Genomic DNA, 25,380 nt, shown 5'->3' with positions numbered 1-25,380 from the left:
GCTATATGTACAATTAATAAACTGCTTATCCTATTTTAAGGTGTATGTATATTATCCGTACTTTATTTTCAATTTACAGAGAAGGGGTATGAACATTTAAGGATATTTCTCAATACATCTTCCTTATAGCCAAAATTTTAGTTCTGGGTTATGTTTATTCAAATTACGCATCTTATTCCATATTTCGTAAACTTCTGTGTCATCTTTTCCATTAATTTCCATGGCCAATTTGCACATTTCTGCGCACTCCAGTATTTTTCTTAGCACCAGGCATCCTTCCTTCCTATCCATCCATCCATCTTTCCTATCATCATCAACAACAGAGTTGGAAGGGACCTTGGAGGTCTTGTAGTCCAACCCCCTGTTAGGCAGGAGACCCTACACTATTTCAGACAGATGGTTATCCAATATCTGCTTAAAAACTTCCAGGGTTGGAGCATTCATGACTTCTGGAGGCAAGCTGTTCCACTGATCAATGGTTCTGACTGTCAGGAAATTTCTCCTTAGTTCTAAGTTGCTTCTCTCTTTGTTTAGTTTCCATCCATTGCTTCTTGTTCTCCCCTTAGTTGCTTCGGAGAATAGCTTGACTCCCTCTTCTTTGTGGCAACCCCTGAGATACTGGAAGGTTGCTCTCATGTCTCCCCTGCTCGTTCTTTTCCTTAAACTAGCCATGCCCAGTTCCTGCAACTGCTCTTCATATGTTTTAGCATCTAGTCTAATTTATCTAATCCTGCGTAGCTTCTGCTCTGGCAATCTCACACTACTTACCAGAGCTTACAAAACTTTTGCCAGACCCATCCTCGAATACAGCTCATCTGTTTGGAACCCATATCGCATCTCAGACATTAACACCATTGAAAATGTCCAAAGATACTTCACCAGAAGAGCCCTTCACTCCTCCACTCGAAACAGAAGACTCTATGAGAATAGACTAACAATCCTGGGCCTAGAAAGCTTAGAACTAAGACGCCTTAAACAAGATCTAAGTATTGCCCACAAGATCATATGCTGCAACGTCCTGCCTGTCGGTGACTACTTTAGCTTCAACCACAACAACACAAGAGCACACAATATTTAAACTTAATATTAACCGCTCCAAACTTGACTGTAAAAAATATGACTTCAATAACCGAGTTGTCGAAGCGTGGAACTCATTACTGGACTCCATAGTGTCATCCCCAAACCCCCAACACTTTACCCTTAGATTATCTACTGTTGACCTATCCAGATTCCTAAGAGGTCAGTAAGGGGCGAGTACAAGTGCACTAGAGTGCCTTCCGTCCCCTGTCCTATTGCTCTCCTATATCTCCTATACATTTCTTCTATTCCTATATCTCTCCTATTCTTTCATTGATATGTTCTATTACTATACCTTCTTTTCTATTCTTTCTCAGATATATATTACTATGAGTATCTCCTCTATAACCTTCATCATGTATTTTACTATGTGTATATAGATATATACCCACTAAAACCCTCATTGTGTATTGGACAAAATAAATAAATAAATAAAAAAAAATTATGTCTACCATCCATCTTTCCTATGTAATTGCCCATTTGTTTATTAAATTTATTCGCGGCCCATCTGCCTCCTGTCAGTATAAAAGATTAAAATGGTGAGATAATAAATATGTTATTAATGTCCCATTGCGATTGGGCGGCGTAGAAGTCGAGGTAATAAATAAAATAAATCAGCCTTTAAATAAATGGTGAAAACAATTCAGCCCAAAGAATGCAGCAGAAGCCTCGGAGACCATCCCGGACATCAACTCCACGCCCTTAACTTTCATTAAAATCTCGAACACGCGAACATACATCCACACGCACACGTGTAAGAGCAGACGCGGGTTAAGCGACGTCCCCGCCCCGCAGTCTTTTTTTAAAGATTATTCATCACCAAGCGGGAGAAGAAAAAAGAAATCAACCCGGGAGGACCTTGCGGGCCATCGCCGAAAGGGGGCAGCGCGAAGAGTTAGGAGGTCGGTCTGCTCCGCGCTTCCTGGTTCTCGCCTACCATACAGAAGGCGCCGCGCGGGGCACTCCATCATCGGAAGCGAATGCAGGGGGCGCTCTGGCCGGCCCACTCTATGACCGAGCGCGCTGCCGGCTTTGCGTCCGGGAGAGCTGACGTTAGTCAACAAAGATGGCGGCGGCGGCGGCGGCGGCGGGGAGCAGCAATTACTGGGAGGGTGAGTAGTAGTGGGCGCGGCGGGGAGTAGGCTCCCCTCAATGGAAGGGGCGTCCGGGAAGTTCCTCGCTTTGACCCCTAGAAGCCGATAGGCGAACCGTCCAGCCCCGCCCCGCCTGCAGGGTTGGTTGGACTACAACACCCATCATCCCCAACCCCGCGGGGGGTGGGGGTGGAATCCAGCCCATCCCCGAGACGCCAGGGAAAAGGGAATGGCATCCCCCCCCCTCCATCCCATACACACCGCCCCGGAAGGAGATGGGTTATGGCATCGCTCTGCAGGCTGTGGATGATGGAACTCAGGCCGGGAGGTCCTCTCGAGAGCGTCGGGCCGAGCCCAGAAGTCGAGGATGATGTGTGTGTGTGTAACTGTTGAAAAGAGCCCCCACCCCCATGTGGTGGTTGTGCCCTGATACCAAAAGAATTTGGATTAAAATACACAAATGCTTGCAAGAGGTCACACAACTTCAAATTGAATATACACCGGAACTCCTTTTATTAAGAATATTAAAAAATTAAAATTAAAATAATTAAAAAATAATAATAAAAAATTTTATTTTAGGAATGTTGAAAAAACCCACCTATATCAAATATCTGATACTTCATATTACCATGGCGGCTAGAATCACCTTTGCCCAATTCTGGAAAGATTCAGAAATTCCCCCAGAAAACACAATACTGTAATTAGAAAAATATACTAATGTGCAGAGATGGATAGATTAACCATCGATTTGGGAGGCCAAAAAGATTCAGAAATTTGGGATAGATGGTATCAATGGATTCGACATAGAAAACAAAATAAACAGAAAGTTCTAAAATTGAAGTACATTATGTAAATATATACAGCGTTCCCTCGATTTTCGCAGGTTCAAACTTCGCGAAAAGTCTATACCACTGTTTTTCAAAAATATTAATTAAAAAACACTTTGCAGGTTTTTTCCCTATACCACGGTTTTTCCCGCCCGATGACATCATATGTCATTGCCAAACTTTCATCCGCTTTTAATAAATATATTTTTTAATAAACTTTAATAAATAAACATGGTGAGTAATAATTTAAATGGTTGTTAAGGGAATGGGAAATTGCAGTTTAAGGGTTTAAAGTGTTAAGGGAAGGCTTGTGATACTGTTTATAGCAAAAAATAGTGTATTTACTCCCGCATTTCTACTTCGCGGAAATTCGACTTTCGCGGGCAGTCTCGGAACTCATGCCCTGCGAAAATCGAGGGAACACTGTATATAAATGCATAACCTATAAGAATAATAGTATATAGAAGAGTACAACCTATAAGTATACAAATACAGTATTCAGCATAATAATAATAGTAATAATAATAATAATAAGTATATTAAGTGTAGTGCAATTAAATGTACATACGTTTACAAAATGTAATGAAGCTCAAAATATACAAGAATGTACCAATGTAGAACTACTTCTTGTATTTCTTATGATTTTTTTAAAATGAAAAATTAATAAACTTTATTTAAAAAGAAAAGAAAGGAGCCCCCCCAACCCTAAATCTTCTGGGGGTAGGGGTGTCAAGGGTGGAGGCTGGAGAGAGGGGTCGTTGCAGGGCAAAATATCTGGGCTCTTTCGGGGTGGGGTGGGGGTAGGTGAGGTCTCTGGGCTGGGGAGTTGGGGGGGATGGGTCTTCAGAAGCGCCCAGCCAAAGTTGGGGGGCTGCCCAAGGGAGCAGCGGGGTCATCCTCCCACTTTAAAAGGGGGGAAAGTGGGAGCTCTGAGATAGACTGCTCTTGGAGATGGAGGCTCTTTCTACCTGAAGCGCTGGTGGGAGACCCAGCCCAGTGAAGCTTGTCTTGCAAGAATTGGAAGGGTGAACCATATTCAGGGAGTGGGAAAGCACCTGTAGATTTCCATAAGGATTTCCATAGGAAATTCATAGGATTTCGATAGGAATAGACGAGTAGAATAGAATAGAATAGAATATTTATTTATTTATTAATCAGATTTGTATGCTGCCCGTCTCCGCAGACTCGGGGCGGCTCACAGCAATAATAATACAATGTAAACAAATCTAATATTTAAGTTTAAGTTAATTTAAAACCCCAATTTAAAAACCAATCATACATACTAACATACCATGCATAAATTAGAAATTAGAATAGAATAGAATTATTTATTGGCCAAGTGTGATTGGACATACAATGAATTTGTCTTTGATGCGTATGTTCTAAGTGTATATAAAAGAAAATCTATTTATCTTATCTATCCATCCATCCATTTTCTATCTAGAATAGAATAGAATTTTTATTGGCCAAGTGTGATTGGACACACAAGGAATTTGTCTTGGGTGCAGATGCTCTCAGTGTACATAAAAAAAAAAGATACATTTGTGAAGAATCGTGAGGTACAACACTTAATAATTGTCATAAATAAGCAATCAGGAAACAATATTAATGGAAATCTTAAGGATACAAGCAAGAAGTTACAGTCATAGTCATAAGTGGGAGGAGATGGGTGATAGGAATGATGAGAAAAAACTAGTAGTAATAGTAATAATGGAGCTGGTGGGTACAACAGTTGACAATTGAGATCCTGGGGTCCAAAAAAGGTCAGTTTAGACAGACCCAAGAGTCTTCGGAGAGGGGCGGCATACAAATCTAATAAAACTTAAACTTCTTCCCTTCCTCCAAACACAGATTCCCACAAGAGATTCCTATGGTGCAAAGTATAAGGTTGACTTTATACCTAGGCGTTTGGGCACTTAAGATATGTAGGTGTTAATGCAGGGTTTCTCAACCTTGGCAATTTTATGATATGTGGATTTCAACTCCCACACCTCTATCTTTACAAGATGCCCTCAATTGCACCAAGTGAACTCCAGAAAAATGCAAATAGAAGAATTTTCCTGATTCTTCAGTTGCTGCTGCTTTGCAAAGATTTCCCCCTTCGAATGTATGAACCGGTCAGGCTCTGCAAAAAAAAATAATAAATCCTGATTTTGGATTGCTTTCCTTTCTTAGAGAGTCCAATTTCTTTTAGTTTGTAAGCTTGGCTGGCTGGGGAACTCTGGGAGTTGGGTCACCCCGATTTAGAATCTCCCAACAAGTCATTTCAACAAGGTTGCAGGTGAATTTTGCAGGATTGGAAGAAGGCAGCAAAGCATTGATTTTTAGAAACATAGAAACAAGTCTGACGGCAGAAAAAGACCTCATGGTCCATCTAGTCTGCCCTTATACTATTTTCTGTATTTTATCTTACAATGGATATATGTTTATCCCAGGCATGTTTAAATTTAGTTTAGATTTATCTACCACGTCTGCTGGTAGTTTGTTCCAAGTATCTACTACTCTTTCAGTAAAATAATATTTTCTCATGTTGCTTTTGATCTTTCCCCCAACTAACTTCAGATAGTGTCCCCTTGTTCTTGTGTTCACTTTCCTATTAAAAACACTTCCCTCCTGGACCTTATTTAACCCTTTAACATATTTAAATGTTTCGATCATGTCCCCCCTTTTCCTTCTGTCCTCCAGACTCTACAGATGGAGTTCATGAAGTCTTTCCTGATACATTTTATGCTTAAGACCTTCCACCATTCTTGTAGCCCGTCTTTGGACCCGTTCAATTTTGTCAATATCTTTTTGTAGGTGAGGTCTCCAGAACTGAACACAGTATTATTCCAAATGTGGTCTCACCAGCGCTCTATATAGCGGGATCATAATCTCCCTCTTCCTGCTTGTTATACCTCTAGCTATGCAGCCAAGCATCCTACTTGCTTTTCCTACCGCCTGACTGCACTGCTCACCCATTTTGAGACTGTCAGAAATCACTCCCCCTAAATCCTTCTCTTCTGGAGTTTTTGCTAACACAGAACTGCCAATACAATACTCAGACTGAGGATTCCTTTTCCCCAAGTGCATTATTTTACATTTGGAAACATTAAACTGCAGTTTCCACTGCTTTGACCATTTTTCTCCTTCTTGCTCTTTTGACAGATCTAAGGAAACAGGCCCGGCAGTTGGAAAATGAACTGGACCTCAAGCTGGTCTCTTTCAGCAAATTGTGCACCAGCTACAGTCATGGCAGCTCTCGCGATGGAAGACGCGACAGGTATAGGTACTATCACACTGCTACTTCATTCGGGTTTTTTCATGATGATGGTCAATTGTTTTTCCATGTCCGACAGCTCACTTTCTCCATTGGCTTTTGTTTTTGCACTTCTGGCTGTTTGAAATTTTTTAAATTTCAGGACTAAAGGAATCTTGCTTGGGAAATTCTATTTTTTTTAATAAAGTTTTTATTTACAAGAATAAATACAGTAAATACATTTTGGTACAAATAACAATGTAAACATGTAGAGATACAGAACAAAAAAAATAAAGAAACAAATATTGTGTAGCAAATAATAACCTAGACAATATGCATTTGACAGTAGACAGAAGACAAAACGAACAAACAAAAAGGCAGGCAGGTGTACGGTAGATCTGTATTGAAAATATGAACTAAAAATATTCTCGATAGCTCGTTACAATATAGCTAATATTCTGAATTATAAATAAATAAAAGGAAGTGTTGTATAGCAAGGCAAAGAGATTTTGAGTAGATCAATTTAATTTTACCATATATCTTTAACTCATTCATCCATTGAAAAAGAAAATTTTTTGACACCAGATATGTATATCTATATATATAGAATTCTTAACATTTGTTGGGCAAATTGTTCTTTTTTTCTCACCAGCGGTAAAAGGGATCCCAGCAGTTATTGAATAGGGATTCATCATTATTTCTAATTTCCAGAGTTAATTTGGTCCTTTCTGCACAATATTTATTTTTTTCTATTATTAAATCATCTTGAGGTGTCGCTTGGGAAATTCTTAGAACGTTTGAATAGGCAGCTCGGTGGAGGAAGTAAGGCCTTGCTTTTCCTCTATTCAAGCCTACATTTGCAGCCTATCCTTAACTATTTTACTTTTATTTAAATGTATTAAATTTTGCAGATATTGCCAAGCTTCTGCTACATATGTAGTCCTCAATGACCAGAGTTGAGCCTAAAGTGAGATATCGGTTAAGTGAGTTTTGCTCCATTTCATGACCTTTCTTGCCACAATCAGTGAATCACTGCGGTTAATAAGTTAATAACGTGGTCGCTAAGTGAATTTGGCTTCCCTCATTGATTTTGCTCACCAAAAAGATTGCAAAAGGAGACCACGTGACCTTGGACATCCACGGGGATGCTGCAAAGGTCGTAGCGGTGAAAAACGGCCACGAATCACTTTTTCCGGTGCTATTATAACTTTGAACGTTTATTCAGTGAACTGTAGTAAGTCGAGGACTACCTGGGTTGAGTTGCCTTGGACCTCCAGCTGGTCTGAATGCTTGAAACAAGTTAAAAATGAAAAGAGAGCCAGATAAGTGTAGTGGTTAAGGTGCTGAATAGAAAGCAGGAGTGATGAGTTCTAGTCCTGCCTTAAACATAAAAGCCAGCTGGGTCACCAGGAGAGAAGCAATTCTAGTCTGCCTTAGGCATGAAAGCCAATTAGATGTCTTTAGGCCCATCACTAGGAGATGATGAGTTCCAGTCCTGCATTAGTTGTGAAAACTAACCAGTAGAATGCTTGGCTGCATCGCTAGAGGTATAACAAGCAGGAAGAGGGAGATTGTGATCCCGCTGGTGAGACCACATCTGGAATAGAAACATAGAAACATAGAAGACTGACGGCAGAAAAAGACCCCATGGTCCATCTAGTCTGCCCTTTTACTATTTCCTGTATTTTATCTTACAATGGATATATGTTTATCCCAGGCATGTTTAAATTCGGTTACTGTGGATTTACCAACCACGTCTGCTGGAAGTTTGTTCCAAGGATCTACTACTCTTTCAGTAAAATAATACTTTCTCATGTTGCCTTTGATCTTTCCCCCAACTAACTTCAGATTGTGTCCCCTTGTTCTTGTGTTCACTTTCCTGTTAAAAACACTTCCCTCCTGAACCCTATTTAACCCTTTAACATATTTAAATGTTTCGATCATGTCCCCCCTTTTCCTTCTGTCTTCCAGACTATACAGATTGAGTTCATTAAGTCTTTCCTGATACGTTTTATACTTCAGACCTTCCACCATTCTTGTAGCCCGTCTTTGGACCCGTTCAATTTTGTCAATATCTTTTTGTAGGTGAGGTCTCCAGAACTGAACACAGTACTCCAAATGTGGTCTCACCAGCGCTCTATATAAGGGGATCACAATCTCCCTCTAGCTATGCAGCCAAGCATCCTACTTGCCTTTCCTACTGCCCGACCACACTGCTCACCCATTTTGAGACTGTCAGAAATCACTACCCCTAAATCCTTCTCTTCTGAAGTTTTTGCTAACACAGAACTGCCGATGCAATACTCAGATTTAGGATTCCTTTTCCCCAAGTGCATTATTTTACATTTGGAAACATTAAACTGCAGTTTCCATTGCTTTGACCATTTATCTAGTAACGCTAAATCATTTACCATATTACAGACCCCTCCAGGAATATCAACCCTATTGCACACTTTAGAGTCATCGGCAAATAGGCAAACCTTCCCTACCAAACCTTCCCCTATGTCACTCACAAACATATTAAAAAGAATAGGACCCAGAACAGACCCTTGTGGCACACCGCTTGTAACCTGTCTCTGCTCAGAATACTCGCCATTAACAATAACTCTCTGATGTCTATGCTTCAGCCAGCTTGAAATCCACTGAACTATCCAGGGATTAAGTCCAATCTTCACTAATTTATCTATCAGCTCTTTATGTGGAACCGTATCAAAGGCTTTGCTGAAGTCCAGATAGGCAATATCCATGGCACCACCTTGATCCAACACCTTTGTGACATAGTCAAAGAACTCAATGAGATTAGTCTGACACGATTTGCCTTCAGTAAAGCCATGCTGATTTGGGTCCAATAAGTTATTGTTTTTTAGATGCTGATTTATCCTCTTTTTGAGTAGAGTCTCCATCATTTTAACTACAACTGATGTCAAGCTAACTGGCCTGTAGTTTCCAGCTTCTTCTCTACTGCCCTTCTTGTGGATAGGCACAACACTGGCCATTCTCCAATCCTCAGGAACATCTCCTGTTAACAGGGATTGGTTAAACAAATCAGTCAGGGGGGTAGCAATGACAGATCTGAGTTCTTTAAGAACTCTGGGATGGATGCCATCTGGACCCATTGCCTTATTTATCTTTAATACTGTGTTCAGTTCTGGAGACCTCACCTACAAAAAGATATTGACAAAATTGAAGGGGTCCAAAGATGGGCTACAAGAATGGTGGAAGGTCTTAAGTATAAAACGTATCAGGAAAGACTTCATGGACTCAATCTGTATAGTCTGGAGGACAGAAGGAAAAGGGGGGACATGATCGAAACATTTAAATATGTTAAAGGGTTAAATAAGGTCCAGGAGGGAAGTGTTTAATAGGAAAGTGAACACAAGAACAAGGAGACACAATCTGAGATTAGTTGGGGGAAAGATCAGAAGCAACGTGAGAAAATATTATTTAACTGAAAGAGTAGTAGATCCTTGGAACCAACTTCCAGCAGACGTGGTTGGTAAATCTACAGTAACTGAATTTAAACATGCCTGAGATAAACATCGATCCATCCTAAGATAAAATACAGGAAATAGTATAAGGGCAGACTAGATGGACCAGGAGGTCTTTTTCTGCTGTCAGTCTTCTAGGTTTCTAATAACACTAGGATAAAACTCAAATAAATGTGAATGAAGATTTCCTACTATATGTTAAACCTCAATGTTACCCCTGTGTTCCTTTCTTAGCTCGGACACAACCCCTCTCCTGAACGGATCCAGCCAAGACCGCATGTTTGAAGCGATGGCTGTGGAGATTGAACAACTCTTGGGAAAGGTAAGGCAGACATTGTGGTAGATCTATAAAGCCTTAGTAAAACTAGAGTACTGCATCCAGTTTTGATCACCACACTCTAAAAAAAGAGTTTGAGACTCCAGAAAGAGTGCAGAGAAGAGCAACAAAGATGATTAGGGGATAAATGGAGGCTAAAACATATGATGAACAGTTGCAGGAACTGGGCATAGCTAGTTACATAGAAACATAGAAGACTGACGGCAAAAAAGGACCTCATGGTCCATCTAGTCTGCCCTTATACTATTTCCTGTATTTTATCTTAGGATGGATATATGTTTATCCCAGGCATGTTTAAATTCAGTGACTGTGGATTTACCAACCACGTCTGCTGGAAGTTTGTTCCAAGCATCTACCACTCTTTCAGTAAAATAATTTTTTCTCATGTTGCTTTTGATCTTTCCCCCAACTAACTTCAGATTGTGGTCCCTTGTTCTTGTGTTCACTTTCCTATTAAAAACACTTCCCTCCTGGACCTTATTTAACCCTTTAACCTATTTAAATGTTTCGATCATGTCCCCCCTTTTCCTTCTGTCCCTAGTTGAATGAAAAGAAGGACCAGGGGAGACAGGATAGCAGCCTTCCAGTACTTAAGGGGCTGCCACAGAGAGGACGGGGTCAGGCTATTTTCCAAAGCACCTGAAGGCCAGACTAGGAATAATAGATGGAAACTGACCAAGGAGAAATTCAACTGGAAACAGGAAGGGACTTTCTGACAGTGAGAACAATCCACCCATGGAACAGAAGTGGCCTTCAGAAGTGATGGGAGCTTCATCCCTGGAGGCTTTCAAGAAGAGGCTGGACTGCCATTGGTCAGAAATGGTGTAGTGTCTCCTGCTTGGGCAGGGGGGTTGCACTAGATCAGAGGTCCCCAACCTTTTTTGCACCAGGGACCGGCTTTCAGCTAGACCAGTTTTCCATGGCCCGGTGGGGGGGGGGGGAGCTAGCTGTCAGCGGCGCTGTAAAAGGGGCGATCAAGAGAGGAATGGGTGAATGAATGGACGGAGGGTGGGAAGGAAGGAAGGAAAGAGGGAAGGGACAGGAACAGAAGAAGGGTGCAAAGAAGCAAAGAAAGGTGTGAAAGGGGAGAGTAAGAGAGGAAGGAGTGAAAGAAGGGAATGAGGGAGGAAAGAAGGGAGGAAGGAAAAGGAAAGCAAGAAATGGAGGGAGGAAAGGAAGGGAGGAAAGGAAGGAAGGAAGGAAGAAAGAAGGAAAGAGGGAAGGGACAGGAACAGAGGAAGGAAGCAAGGAAACTTATGAAAGGGGAGAGTAAGAGAGGAAGGACTGGAGGGAGGGAGGGAAGAAGGTAGGAAGGAGAAAGAAAAGAAATAGAGGAAGGAAAGGTAAAAGAGAGAAAGAAAAAGAGCAAGAAAGAAAGAAAGAGAAAGAAAGAAAGAAAGAAAGGCAACTTCAAAGAAAGGCTCACTGAGCATCTCTCACTCTCTCTCTTTTTATCCCTCTTTCTTTCTTTCTCTTCCTTTCTCTCTCTCCTCTTCCTTTATCTCCTCTTTCTCTCCCCCCTCTCTCCCCCTTTCCCTCTCTCTTTCTCTCTCCCTCTCTTGCTATCTCTCCCCCCTTTCCCTCTCTTTGTCCCTCTCTTTCTCTCTCTCCCCCCTCTCTCTTTCTCTCTCTCTCCCCCTCTTTCTCTCTCTTCTTCTCACTTTCTCTCTCTTGTTTTCTTTCTGTCTCTTTTGCTTTCTCTCTCTCTCACTCTTTCTCTCTTGTTTTGTTTCTCACGCTCTTTCTCTCTCTTGTTCTCTCTCTCTTGCTATCTCTTTCTCTCCCCCCCTTTCTCTCACTCTCTCTTTCTCACTTTCTCTCTATCTTGCTGTCTGTTGCTTTCACTCACTCTCGTTCTCTCTCCGTTCTTCTCAGCGGTGACGCGCGCACGCCCTGCCCGCCTCACATTTGCCGAGAGGACTTTCGCCCCGGGCTCTCAGCAAGGGGGTTTGCATGAGAGGCGGGGCCGGCGGAAGGTGATATTCAATGTCGGGGGCACACGGGCGGTTTTGCGCGCGCTCCCTGTCTCCCTGCTAGCCCACTCGGAATACGTATTCAAAATAAGAAAAGCCTTTGCCGGCGAAGGCTTTTCTTATTTTGAATACAGTATTCCGAGTGGGCTAGCAGGGAGATAGGGAGCGCGCGCAAAACTGCCCGTGCGCCCCCGACATTGAATATCACCTTCCGCCGGCCCCGCCTCTCATGCAGCCCCCTTGCTGAGAGCCCGGGGCGAAAGTCCTCTCGGCAAATGTGAGGTGGGCAGGGCGTGCGTTCCGGGTGCGGGAGGAGCTGCGGTGAAAGGCAGGAGGTGGCAGAGGAGCAGAGGGGGCAAATCAGGCGGGCGGTGGGCAGCGCGGAAAGGCCGAGGGGGCCCTGGCGCCGCGGACCAGCTGAAAACCCCCAACGGCCCGGTCCGCGGACCGGCGGTTGGAGACCCCTGCACTAGATGACCTACAGCAGGGATGGCAAACCTATGGCACGGGTGCCACAGGTGGCAGGCGGAACCATATCTGCTGGCACCCGAGCTGTTAGGAACATAAGAACCTAAGAACCTCAGAAGAGCCATGCTGAATCGGGCCAAAGCCCAATGAGTCCAGCATTCTGTGTCCCGCAGTGGCCCACCAATTGTCCATGGGGATCTTGAGCGGAAAGAGAAGGCAAGACCCTCCCTTTCCCTTGATCCCCAACAAATGGGACCCAAGGGACCCAGTCTGCATTGGTTGCTGATCGTGTTGGTTATGACCTATAAAGCCCTTCATGGCATTGGACCAGAATATCTCCCAAGACCGCCTTCTGCCGCACGAATCCCAGTGGCCGATAAGGTCCCACAGAGTTGGCCTTCTCCAGGTCCCATCAACTAAACAATGTTGTCTGGTGGGACCCAGGGGAAGAGCCTTCTCTGTGGCGGCCCCGACCCTCTGGAACCAGCTACCCCCAGAGATCAGAGTTGCTCCCACCATCCTTGCCTTTTGTAAGCTCCTTAAAACCCACCTCTGTCGTCAGACATGGGGGAATTGAGATATTCCCTTCCCCCTAGGCTTATAAAATTTATGCTTGGTATATCTGTATGTATGATTGGTTTCTCAAATTAGGGTTTCTTAATTTAACTTAAACTTAAGTATTAAATTTGTTTATATTGTCTTATTATTGTTGTTAGATGCCCCGAGTCTACGGCCTACAAATCTAATAGGGAGGGAGGGAGGGAGGGAGGAAGGAAAGTCAAATCAGGCCAAAGCCCATTGAGTCCAGCATTCTGTGTCACACAGTGTCCCCCCAATTGTCCATGGGGATCTTGAGTAGAAAGAGAAGGTCAAGACCCTCCCTTTCCCTTGACCCCCAACAAATGGGTCCCAAGGGAATCCTTCCTGCCTCAACCAACATAGAGGCGGCACATGGACATGCGTTTCAATCACCACCTATGATACACTTGGCATCCATGAATCTGTCTAATCCTGCTGTTGGCCTAGCTCAGCTTCAATATGCATGTGTATTTATTTATTTATTTTATTTATTTATTGGATTTGTATGTGTGCGCTGGTGAGGTGATTTTTGGCTTCCAAAGAGCCTCTGGGAGGATGGGGGAGGACATTTTTACCCTCCCCCGGCTCCAAGGAAGACTTTGGAGCCTGGGGAGGGCAAAACAGGAGCCTCCTGGGCCCACCAGAAGTTGGGAAACAGGCCGTTCCCAGCCTCCAGAGGGCCTGCATGGGGAGGGGGAAATTGTTTTCGCCTCCCCCAGGCATTGAATTATAGATGTGGACACTCGCGCATACACTTTATAGCGTCCCCACACTCTTTTGGCACCCGAGGGAGAAAAGGTTCACCATCACTTGTTGTGTTTGGGCTTGGGCCAGCCATTGCTCCCACAGATGGGAGAGACGCGGCACACACTGAATGCGAAAGCCTGGCTGACAGCCAGGAAGACGTGGCAGACAGCCAGGAGGACAAGGCCACTGGTACGCAGGATTCAGCAGACAGCCCAGGGGATTTGGCATACAGTCCCTCAGACAGTCTTTCGTCTCTGGATTCTTCTGCAGATCAATATATTGATCTGCGTAGCAGAAGAGCTATGCAGAGAAGGGATCGACTGAAGGAGTATTACAAGTCATCAGAGTAGCACCTGGGCTGGGTGTGGTTCTTATACTGAGTGCTGGGTGTGGTTCCCTTAATGAGGGCTAAAGGTATAAAAGGGAACAAAGGCACAAGGCAAACTGTGGCTGTTTATCTGTGTTATTTTGTGGTTCCTGCTCTGAAGTTTCTGTTCCGTGCCGTTGGAGTTTTCAACCCAGCTTTTTCAGACAAGTGGGAGGTGAAAACTCTGGGACTTGCTGTTTGCTTCAAAGATTCAAAAGGACTCCTGAAACGTCTTTGCTCACTCCAGGTTGTCTTTGTTTGTTTTTCCCTGTGTTTTTGTATGCGGCTGAAGTAAGCCTTGCACTCTCATTGTTTTTGGACACTAAGAACTGTTTTGAGTAACCCTTTTTTGTTTATTTAATACAAGTTTGCTGATTAGCAGAGCACGTGTGTGTTTGATTTCTTTTCCTTGGACTGTTACGCATTGCCTGAGCCAGTGAGGCAGAACATCCCTGGTGTAGGGTCTTCTGCTTGGGCGGGAGGTTGGACTAGATGTCCTCCAAGGTCCCTTCCAACTCTATTAATCTGTTTAAATCTCAATATATTCGAGGCGTTGTTTGCTGCTTACTGAATTGTTTGTTACACGTCCACGAAAATCGCTTGTCTCTCAAAGCGGCTAACACTCTCCTCCTTCCTCTCTGTTGCAGCTGACCGCGGTCAACGACAAAATGGCAGAGTACACCAACAGTGCTGGCGTCCCCTCCCTCAACGCGGCTCTGATGCACACCCTGCAAAGGCACAGAGACATCTTACAGGTAAGGCCGCCTCACCTGTTTGCAGGCGGTCCTCGACTTACGACATTTGTTAAGCGGGTTTTTCCAAATTTTACGCCCTGTTCTTTGTGCTGCCGTTCTTAAGCAAATCCCTGCCGTCGTTATGTTAGACATAGGGTCGTTAAGTGAATCCGGCTTCCCTTGTTGACTTTGCCAGTCAGAAGGTCACAAAAAATTGATCACATGATCCCGGGACACTGTGACCGTCGCTAAATGAACTGTTGTAAGTCGAGGACTCTCTGTATTGGCTGAGCCTTTTATAATCAAGCATTAAACATTCCTGTCACATGAATCCCAGCGAGCAGTTAGGTCCCACAGAGTTGGCCTTCTCCAGGTCCCATCAACTAAACAATGTCGTTTGGCGGGACCCAGGGGAACTGGTGGCCCTGACCCTCTGAAACCAACTCCCCGCAGATATCAGAGTTGCCCCCACCCTCCTTGCCTTTCGTAAGCTCCTTAAAACCCACCTCTGTCGTCAGGCATGGGGGAATTGAGACTTTCCCTCCCCCTAGGCTTATAAAATTTATGCATGGTATGTTAGTATGTATGATTGGTTTCTAAATTGGGGTTTTAAATTAACTTAAATATTAGATTTGTTTACATTGTATTATTATTGCTGTGAGCCGCGCCGAGTCTGCGGAGAGGGGCGGCATACAAATCTAATAGATAGATAGATAGATAGATAGATTAGATAGATAGATAGATAGATAGATAGATAGATAGATAGATAGATAGATAGATAGATAGATAGATAGATAGATAGATAGATAGATAGATAGATAGATAGATTAGATAGATAGATAGATAGATAGATAGATAGATAGATTAGATAGATAGATAGATAGATAGATTAGATTAGATTAGATAGATAGATAGATAGATAGATAGATAGATAGATAGATAGATTAGATAGATAGATAGATAGATAGATAGATAGATAGATTATATAGATAGATAGATTAGATAGATAGATAGATAGATTAGATAGATAGATAGATTAGATAGATAGATAGATAGATAGATAGATAGATAGATAGATAGATAGATAGATTATATAGATAGATAGATTAGATAGATAGATTAGATAGGTAGATAGATAGATAGATTAGATAGATAGATAGATAGATAGATAGATAGATAGATAGATAGATAAAGATAGATAGATAGATAGATAGATAGATTATATAGATAGATAGATTAGATAGATAGATAGATAGATAGATAGATAGATAGATAGATAGATAGATAGATAGATAGATTAGATAGATAGATAGATAGATTAGATAGATAGATAGATAGATAGATAGATAGATAGATAGATAGATAGATAGATAGATAAAGATAGATAGATAGATAGATAGATAGATAGATAGATAGATAGATAGATAGATAGATAGATTTCTATCCTCACCTTAATTTATTTTTTTAATTGTTGCAAGGATTCTTTCTTTCCCATCTGGGTCAAGTTTAAATCAATTTCGCTATTGAATGTTTATGACGGGAATTCTGGGAGTTGAAATTCACAAGCAAAATGCTTGAAACCAGCCACATTTCAAAAGGAACTTAATAAGAAGAGCCCTGCTGAATCAGGCCAAAGCCCATCGAGTCCAGCTTTCTGTGTCCCCCTATGGCCCACCAATTGTACCTGGGGGTCTTGAGCAGAAAGAGAAGGGCAAGACCCTCCCTTTCCCTTGACCCCCAACAAATGGGACCCAAGGGAACCCTGCCTGCCTCAACCAACATAGAGGCGGCACATGGACATCCCTTTCAATCACCACCTCTGATACCCTTGGCATCCATGAATCTGTCTAATTCTGCCTTAATGACCCTCTGGATTAAGAAATAAGGGAGGAAGGAGGAAGGAAGGAAGTGATAGAGAGAGTTAGGAAGGAGGGAAGGGAAGGAAAGAAAAGGAGGAAGGGAGGGAGGAAGGAAGGGAGGGTGAAAGTTAGGGAGGGAGTATGTAAGTGATGGAGAAAGTTCAGAAGGAGGGAATGGGCAAGGAAGAAAAGGGACATAGGAACATAAGAAGAGCCCTGCTGAATTGGCCATTGAGTCCAGCATTCTGTGTCCCACAGATCCCCAATTGTCCTTGGGGATCTTGAGCAGAAAGAGAAGGCAAGACCCTCCCTTTCCCTTGACCCCCAAAAACAGACTGACTTTCTTTTCAGATGTTTTTGCTCACCCCTGGCTTCAAGAAAGCCTCCTGAAGCCTGGGGTGGGTGAAAATGGACCAATGGGGCAGCCGGAAGTTCATCAAAATCTATTTATCTTATCTATCTATCATCTATCTATCTGTCTGTCTGTCTACCTCTCTATCTAATCTATTTTATCCATCTAATCTATCTAATTTATCTTATCTATCTATCTATCTATCTATCATCTGTCTGTCTATCTATCTATCTAATCTATTTTATCCATCTAATCTATTTAATATATCATCTATCTATCTATCTATCTATCTATCTATCTATCTATCTAATCTATTTTATCCATCTAATATATCTAATATATCATCTATCTATCTATCTATCTATCTATCTATCATCTATCTATCTATCTATCTATCAATCATCTGTCTGTCTGTCTATCTATCTATCTATCTATCTATCTATCTATCTATCTAATCTATTTTATCCATCTAATCTATTATATCTAATATATCATCTATCTATCGTCTGTCTATCTATCTATCTATCTATCTATCAATCTATCTATCTATCTATCTATCATCTGTCTGTCTGTCTATCTATCTATCTATCTATCTATCTATCTATCTATCTAATCTATTTTATCCATCTAATCTAATATATCTAATATATCATCTATCTATCTATCTATCTATCGTCTGTCTGTCTGTCTGTCTATCTATCTAACTAATCTATTTTATCCATCTAATATATCTAATATATCATCTATCTATCGTCTGTCTGTCTGTCTATCTATCTATCTATCTATCTATCTATCTATCTATCTATCTATCTATCTATCTAACTAACTAACTAACTAACTAACTAATCTATTTTATCCATCTAATATATCATCTATCTATCTATCTATCAATCATCTGTCTGTCTATCTATCTATCTATCTATCTAATCTATTTTATCCATCTAATCTAATATATCTAATATATCATCTATCTATCTATCTATCTATCTATCTATCTATCTATCTATCGTCTGTCTGTCTGTCTATCTATCTAACTAATCTATTTTATCCATCTAATATATCTAATATATCATCTATCTATCGTCTGTCTGTCTATCTATCTATCTATCTATCTATCTATCGTCTGTCTGTCTGTCTGTCTATCTATCTATCTATCTATCTAATCTATTTTATCCATCTAATCTATCTCATATATCATCTATCTATCTATCTTTCTGTCTGTCTGTCTGTCTGTCTGTCTGTCTGTCTATCTATCTATCTATCTATCTATCTATCTATCTATCTATCTATCTATCTATCTAACTAATCTATTTTATCCATCTAATATATCTAATATATCATCTATCTATCTATCTATCTATCTATCTATCTATCTATCAATCATCTGTCTGTCTATCTATCTATCATCTGTCTGTCTATCTATCTATCTATCTATCTAATCTATTTTATCCATCTAATCTATCTCATATATCATCTATCTATCTTTCTGTCTGTCTTTCTGTCTGTCTGTCTGTCTGTCTATCTATCTATCTATCATCTATCTATCTAATCTATTTTATCTATCTAATCTATCATCTAGCTATCTAAGACTGGGTCTTATTTTGGGGGAAAACACAGGTTGGGCATGTCTATTTTAGCTTCTCTGAACCTCACCTTTGAAGAACAGTAGCAATATATGGACTTTAACTCAGCTTTGGTTAATGGTTGAAGGCTGCAAATTCTCTTCTAAGTTGCTGGTTCTCAAACCATTGGAATCATTTATTTTTCTCTCTCTCTCTCCACGACAGGATTACACCCATGAATTCCACAAAACAAAAACGAACTTCATGGCGGTACGGGAAAGAGAGAACCTCATGGGCTCGGTCCGGAAAGATATTGAGTAAGTTAACTGTTTTCACAATATTATTACAATTACAGGTAATCCTCAACGTACAGCTATTTGTTTGGAAGTTGCAACAGCACCGCAAAAAGTTAGCACGATTATTTTTCACGCTTACATTTGCGAAGTGGGTGCTGCTCCATTTTATGACTTTCCTTGCCACCGTTGTTAAGTGAATCACTGATGTTAAGTTATTGGCACGGTTGCTAAGTGAATCTGCCCCCATCCCCATGAACTTTGCACATCAGAAGGTTGCCAAAGAGGTTCGACTACTGCAACGCTCTCTACATGGGGCTCTCTACATGGGGCTACCTTTGAAGAGTGTTCGGAACCTTCAGATCGTGCAGAATGCAGCTGCGAGAGCAATCATGGGCTTCCCCAGGTATGCCCATGTTACACCAACACTCCGCAGTCTGCATTGGTTGCTGATCAGTTTCCGGTCACAATGTTGGTTATGACCTATAAAGCCCTTCATGGCACCGGACCAGAATATCTCCGGGACTGTCTTCTGCCACATGAATCCCAGCGACCGGTTAGGTCCCACAGAGTTGGCCTTCTCTGGGTCCTGTCGACTAAACAATGTCATCTGGCGGGCCCCAGGGGAAGAGCCTTCTCTGTGGCGGCCCCAGCCCTCTAGAATCAACTCCCCCTGGAGATCCGAACTGCCTCCACACTCCTTGTCTTTCGCAAATTACTTAAGACCAACCTGTATCGCCAGGCATGGGGGAATTGAGACACCTCCCCCAGGCTTTTATATTTTTATGTATGGTATGCGTGTGTTGCATGGTTTTTAAATGATGGGTTTTTTAGATGATTTTTTAATATTAGATTTGTTCACATTGTCACACTGTTTTATTATTGTTGTGAGCCGCCCTGAGTCTTCGGAGAGGGGCAGCATACAAATCTAATAAATTATTATTATTATTATTATTATTATTATTATTATTATGTCAATACAACACAGCAAACGAGATCACTATGCTGGATTTCGTATTTCATCCCCAGTCGGGCGCTTCCCAAGCACCTAGGACTGCGTGATATAGCAGCGAATTATATTTGCTGATCCCAGTAAAGCGGCCTTTTGCAATTGACAGATGGAGATTATTATTATTATTATTATTATTATTATTATTATTATTATTATTGCAGGCCTCTGCAATTGTCTTGAAGCTAATAATAAAAATAATTTACTTGCCTTATGATGGTATTTATTTAGCTCCAATCCCTGAACTTCAAATAACATTTTATATTCCTTGGAGGCTTTGAACTTCACACACTCCCAAAAACAACAGGGCATGATCTTGTTATAAACAACTCTCTGTGTGTGTGAGAGAGAGAGAGAGAGGAAGAGGGGGAGAGAGAGAGAGAGAAACAGACAGAAACAGTGAGGGAGAGAAAGTCAGAGAGAGAAAGAGGAAGAGAGGGAGAAAGACAGAGTGAGATAGAGAGAAAGAAAGAAAGAGTGTGTGTGTGTGTGAGAGAGAGAGAGAGATGAAGAAAAAGAGACAGAGACAAAATGGGAGAGAATGAGAAAGAAAGAAAGAGAAAGAAGGAAAGAAAAAAAGAAAGACAGAAAGAAAGAAAGACAGAGTGAGAGAGAGAAAGGGAGAGAAAGAGAGAGAGAGACAGTGAGAGAAGAGACAGAAAGTCAAAGAGAGAAAGAAGGAGAGAGAGAGAGAGATAGCAAGAGAAAGAGAGAGGTTTATTTGCACACAACATGAAAGATTGCAAAGTTGGCCCTGGGTTCAATGCAGGGAGTTCTCTACCTATGACCAATCACTTAATGACTGTTCAAAATTACGATACCCTCAAATTACCTATGACCGGCTTCTAAAGTTACGATGGTGGCAAACACACGCAGGAGGCTGAAATGGATTTGAAAAGTAATATTGCGAAGAAAGCAGTTGAGAATTATCCGGGGCGGGGGGGGGGGGAATTGTGTGTGTAGGTGTGTGTATGTTTCTCGTAAATCAGGAGTGGGCAATGGTACCCCTTTGGTAGCCCCTTAAAGACCGATGGATTTCAACGCTCAAAAATTCTAGGAGTTGAAATCCCCCTTGTAAACCAGTAACATTTACTCACCTCTGCCTATAAATCATCTCTTTTCTTTTCTTTTTTTCCTTTTTTTTAAATAAAAAATAAAAAAACAAGACACAACACACATACATAAAAATACAAAACAAAACACATAACAAAAAAAGGAGCTACAATCGCTCCGCTCAGAATAGAAGTCTCCATGGTAAGAAAAGAAAAACTTTTGTTGATTAGATCATTTCAGAGGAAAAAGAAAAAAAAATCTACTTCATTCCTCTATTTATATGCACTTCAGAATAATAAATGTATATAACCTTGAATTCATTGAGAATTTCTTTTATTCAACCAAATAATAACAAGAATAATTAATAATAATAATTTATTAGATTTGTATGCCGCCCCTCTCCGAAGACTCGGGGCGCTATCCCAGATTTTATAGAATTCCGACTCTTCTTGGTTCTTCAACCGCCTCGTCATCATGTCCAGCTCTGAACATTCAATAATTCAGTGTTTCCCAACCTTGGCAACTTGAAGATATTTGGACTTCAACTCCCAGAATTCCCCAGCCAGCGAATGCTGGCTGGGGAATTCTGGGAGTTGAAGTCCAAATATCTTCAAGTTGCCAAAGTTGGGAAACACTGCAATAATTTTCCTAATTCCTTCGTCTTCTTTTGGGACTTCTGCCTCTTCCCATCTTTGCGCAAAAACAATTCTAGTAGCTATCACAATATGATTTATCAAATATTGTATGTCTTTTTTATATTTGTGTGTAGCAAAGCCTAATAGGAAAAATTCTGGAGTTTTCCTGATTTCCTGGTGTGTAATTTCTTTTAGCCATTTTTCTCTTTTGTTCCAATATGATTTGGCTTTCTGGCAATCATGGGCTTTCCCAAATATGCCCATGTTACACCAACACTCCACAGTCTGCATTGGTTGCCGATCAGTTTCCGGTCACAATTCAAAGTGTTGGTTATGACCTATAAAGCCCTTCATGGCACCGGACCAGATTATCTCAGGGACCGCCTTCTGCTGCACGAATCCCAGCGACCAGTTTTGGGTCTTCTCCGGGCCCCGTCGACTAAACAATGTCGTTTGGCAGGACCCAGGGAAAGAGCCTTTTCTGTGGCGGCCCCAGCCCTCTGGAACCAACTCCTCCCAGAAATTAGAATTGCCCCCACCCTCCTTGCCTTTCATAAGCTACTTAAAACCCACCTCTGAGAACTGAGATACTCTTTCCCCCTAGGCCTTTACAATTTTATGCATGGTATGTCTGTATGTATGTTTGGTTTTTATATTAATGGGTTTTTAATCGTTTTTATTATTGGATTATTATTGTATGCTGTCTTATTATTGCTGTTAGCTGCCCCGAGTCTCTGGAGAGGGGCGGCATATAAATACAATAAATCAAGAAAGAAAGAAAGAAAGAAAGAAAGAAAGAAAGAAAGAAAGAAAGAAAGTCCACCATTCATGGTAGTAAGAACCAATTTCTGTCTTATGTTTCCAGCAGTTTGGAGAAGTGTTTGGAAACATTTTTGCTAGCCTGTTGGGAGGCAGATGCCATCTATAAAACATCTTAATCTGATTTTCTTTGAACGATACCGATTTAGTTATTTTCCAGTTAAATGACCAAACCCGCTCCCATGCATCTAAATCTATATTTCTTCCAAAATTCCTAGACCAACTAATCATATTATCTTTTAAAATCAAACCTACTGTTTTGGACCTAATCAAATCAAAGATTGCAAATTTGGCCCTGGGTTCAATGCAGGGAGTTCACTACACTTTCCCTATCAATTTCGCTTGATTCTTGGTTAGAAATTTCCCTAGAATATTATTCTCTTTTTGAAATAAATAAGTCCTGGCATCTTTTTTGAAATCTGGTTTGGATTTGAACATAAGTCCACCAGTCTATCATCTCTTTTCCCTTCTCTTCTTTTCCCCTTCACACTTTTCAGGTCGTACAAAAGCGGTTGCGGAGTCAACAACAGACGAACGGAACTTTTCTTGAAGGAGAACGAACACCTCCGGAAGTAAGTGACCGTTCCCATGTTGGGATTTTCTTCTCCTAAATTCATTGCTAAATTCATTACTCTTCCCAATTTGTACTTACTGATTTTGTCTGTGTCCCTGCCTTTGTTGTTTGGTATCAATAACTCAACATACTGACTTTTAGATTGCTTTTTTTTTTTCCAAAAGGCTACTGGACTTTGTCTTTCCTTGAAGAGGTTTCCCTTCTTCAGAAGCAAGAAGCTTCTTTAGTTCTGAGTTACCGTATTTTTCAGAGTATAAGGTGCACCGGAATATAAGGCTCACCTTAGTTTTGGGGGAGGAAAATAGGGAAAAGAATCTGCTTACCAGATATTCTAGCGTCCTTACTCTGGTCAGTTTCAGCACATTATTTTATCCCCTGGTTATGGCTTTAAAAAAACCTTATTTGGAGAGAGTAACAAAGAAAGAGCTTGCAAGCCAGTAAGAGCTGGGAACATCATTTGCACCTGGAAAGAAATAGTTTTAGCAGGTAGAGCAATGGAAAAAACTCTGCAAAGTCTTAGGGCTTGGAAAACATTCTTCTTTGCAGAGAGTAACAGTGAAAGTGCTTGCAAACTGCTAGGAGCTGGGGACACTGTTAGCACCTGGTTAGGGCTGGAAAGAAACATCTGGAGCAAGTAAAACAATGAAAAAAAAAAAACCCTACAAAGACAGGGTTTGGAAAACATTCTTCTTTGCAGAGAGTAACAATGAAAGAGCTTGCAAGTCCGTAAAAACTGGGAACATCGTTAGCACCTGGTTAGCGCTGGAAAGAAACATTTGGAGCAAATAGAGAATGAAAACAAAATCAAAGACAGGGTTTGGAAAGCATTCTTCGCAGAGAGTAACAATGAAAGAGCTTGCAAACCGGTAAGAGCTGGGAACACTGTTAGCACCTGGTTAGGGCTGGAAAGAAACTTACTCAAAGCAAGTTAGAGCAATGGAACAAACGCTGCAAAGACTTAGGACTTGGAAAACATTCTTTGCAGAGAGAAACAATGAAAGAGCCTGCAAGGTAAGAGCTGGGAAAATCGTTAGCAGCTAGTTAGGGCTGGGGGGGCGGGGAGAAGCTGCATTCAGAGTATGATGCACAACCAAATTATCAGCCCCTTTTAGGGAGGAAAATGGTGCATCTTATACTCCAAAAATACGGTAAATAGAGGAGGGATTTTTTTTTGTGTGATTCTCTGGTCATTAGTGTTATTGTTGCCGCTTCGAGGTTTATTTCCTCTGCCCCCACTCCAAGATTGGAAGTAACTTTGGAAACAGGATTTGTGAAGTGAATTTTGTCCCATTTTATGATGTTCCTTGCCACCGCCGTTAAGCGAATCACTGCAGCTGTTGAGGTAGCAAGACGGTTGTTAAGTGAATCTGATTTTGTTCGTTGATTTTGCTTGCCGGAAGGTCGCCAAAGGGAATCACGAGGTCTCAGGACGCTGCAACCGTCATAAATTATTATTATTATTATTATTATTATTATTATTATTATTATTATTATTATTATGTCAGTGCAACACAGCAAACGAGATCACTATGCTGGATTTTGTATTTCATCACCAGTCGGGCGCTTCCCAAGGACCTAGGACTGCGTGATGTAGCGGCGAATTATGTTTGCCGATTCCAGTAAAGCGGCCTTTTGCAATTGACAGGTGGAGATTTTGTCAATTCCGATGGTTTTCAAATGTCCACTGAGATCCCTTGGCCCTGTGCCCAGTGTGCCAAGTACCACTGGGACCACTTTCACTGGCTTATGCCAGAGTCGTTGCACCTCGATTTTTAGATCTTCGTATTTCACTAATTTCTCTAGCTGCTTCTCCTCAATTCTTCTGTCTCCTGGGATTGTGATTATTATTATTATTATTATTATTATTATTATTATTATTATTATTATTAGAGGCCCCAACCCTCTGGAACCAGCTCCCCCTGGAGATTAGGATTGCCCCCACCCTCCTTGCCTTTCGCAAACTTCTTAAAACCCACCTCTGCCGTCAGGCATGGGGAAATTGAGACATTTCCCCCGGGCCTATATAATTCATGTATGGTATGCTTGTGTTGTATGTTTTTTAAAATAATGGTTTTTTAGATATTTTTTAAATATTACATTTGTCCATTGTACACTGTTTTATTGCTGTTGTGAGCTTCCCCGAGTCTGTGGAGAGGGGCGGCATACAAATCTAATAAATAATAATAATAATAATAATAATAATAATAATAATAATAATAATAAATCAATAGACTCGGGGCAGCTCACAACAATAACAACAATGTAACAAATCTAATACATTAAAAGAAGTCTAAA

General features: G+C 41.3%; 1 protein-coding gene across 2 annotated transcripts in view; it reads left to right on the top strand.

Annotated features, from left to right (window-relative positions):
* The first annotated feature begins 2,026 nt into the window (after window positions 1-2,026).
* The window catches only part of GOSR1 (golgi SNAP receptor complex member 1), a 40,593-nt gene continuing 17,239 nt past the window's right edge, over window positions 2,027-25,380 (top strand). Inside the window, exons 1-6 of one of the 2 annotated variants that reach the window (XM_070735435.1) lie at window positions 2,027-2,189; window positions 6,146-6,260; window positions 9,959-10,046; window positions 14,843-14,950; window positions 18,928-19,019; window positions 23,009-23,083. In XM_070735435.1, coding sequence (XP_070591536.1) covers window positions 2,144-2,189; window positions 6,146-6,260; window positions 9,959-10,046; window positions 14,843-14,950; window positions 18,928-19,019; window positions 23,009-23,083 — 524 coding nt within the window. In that variant the 5' untranslated portion in view covers window positions 2,027-2,143. Of the gene's footprint in view, window positions 2,190-6,145; window positions 6,267-9,958; window positions 10,047-14,842; window positions 14,951-18,927; window positions 19,020-23,008; window positions 23,084-25,380 lie in introns of both variants that reach the window. The other variant, XM_070735434.1, reaches the window with a different exon arrangement.

Source organism: Erythrolamprus reginae, chromosome 1 (genome assembly GCF_031021105.1).
Source record: "Erythrolamprus reginae isolate rEryReg1 chromosome 1, rEryReg1.hap1, whole genome shotgun sequence".
Taxonomy (NCBI): domain Eukaryota; kingdom Metazoa; phylum Chordata; class Lepidosauria; order Squamata; family Dipsadidae; genus Erythrolamprus; species Erythrolamprus reginae.
This window is presented reverse-complemented; position numbering and strand designations above follow the sequence as displayed.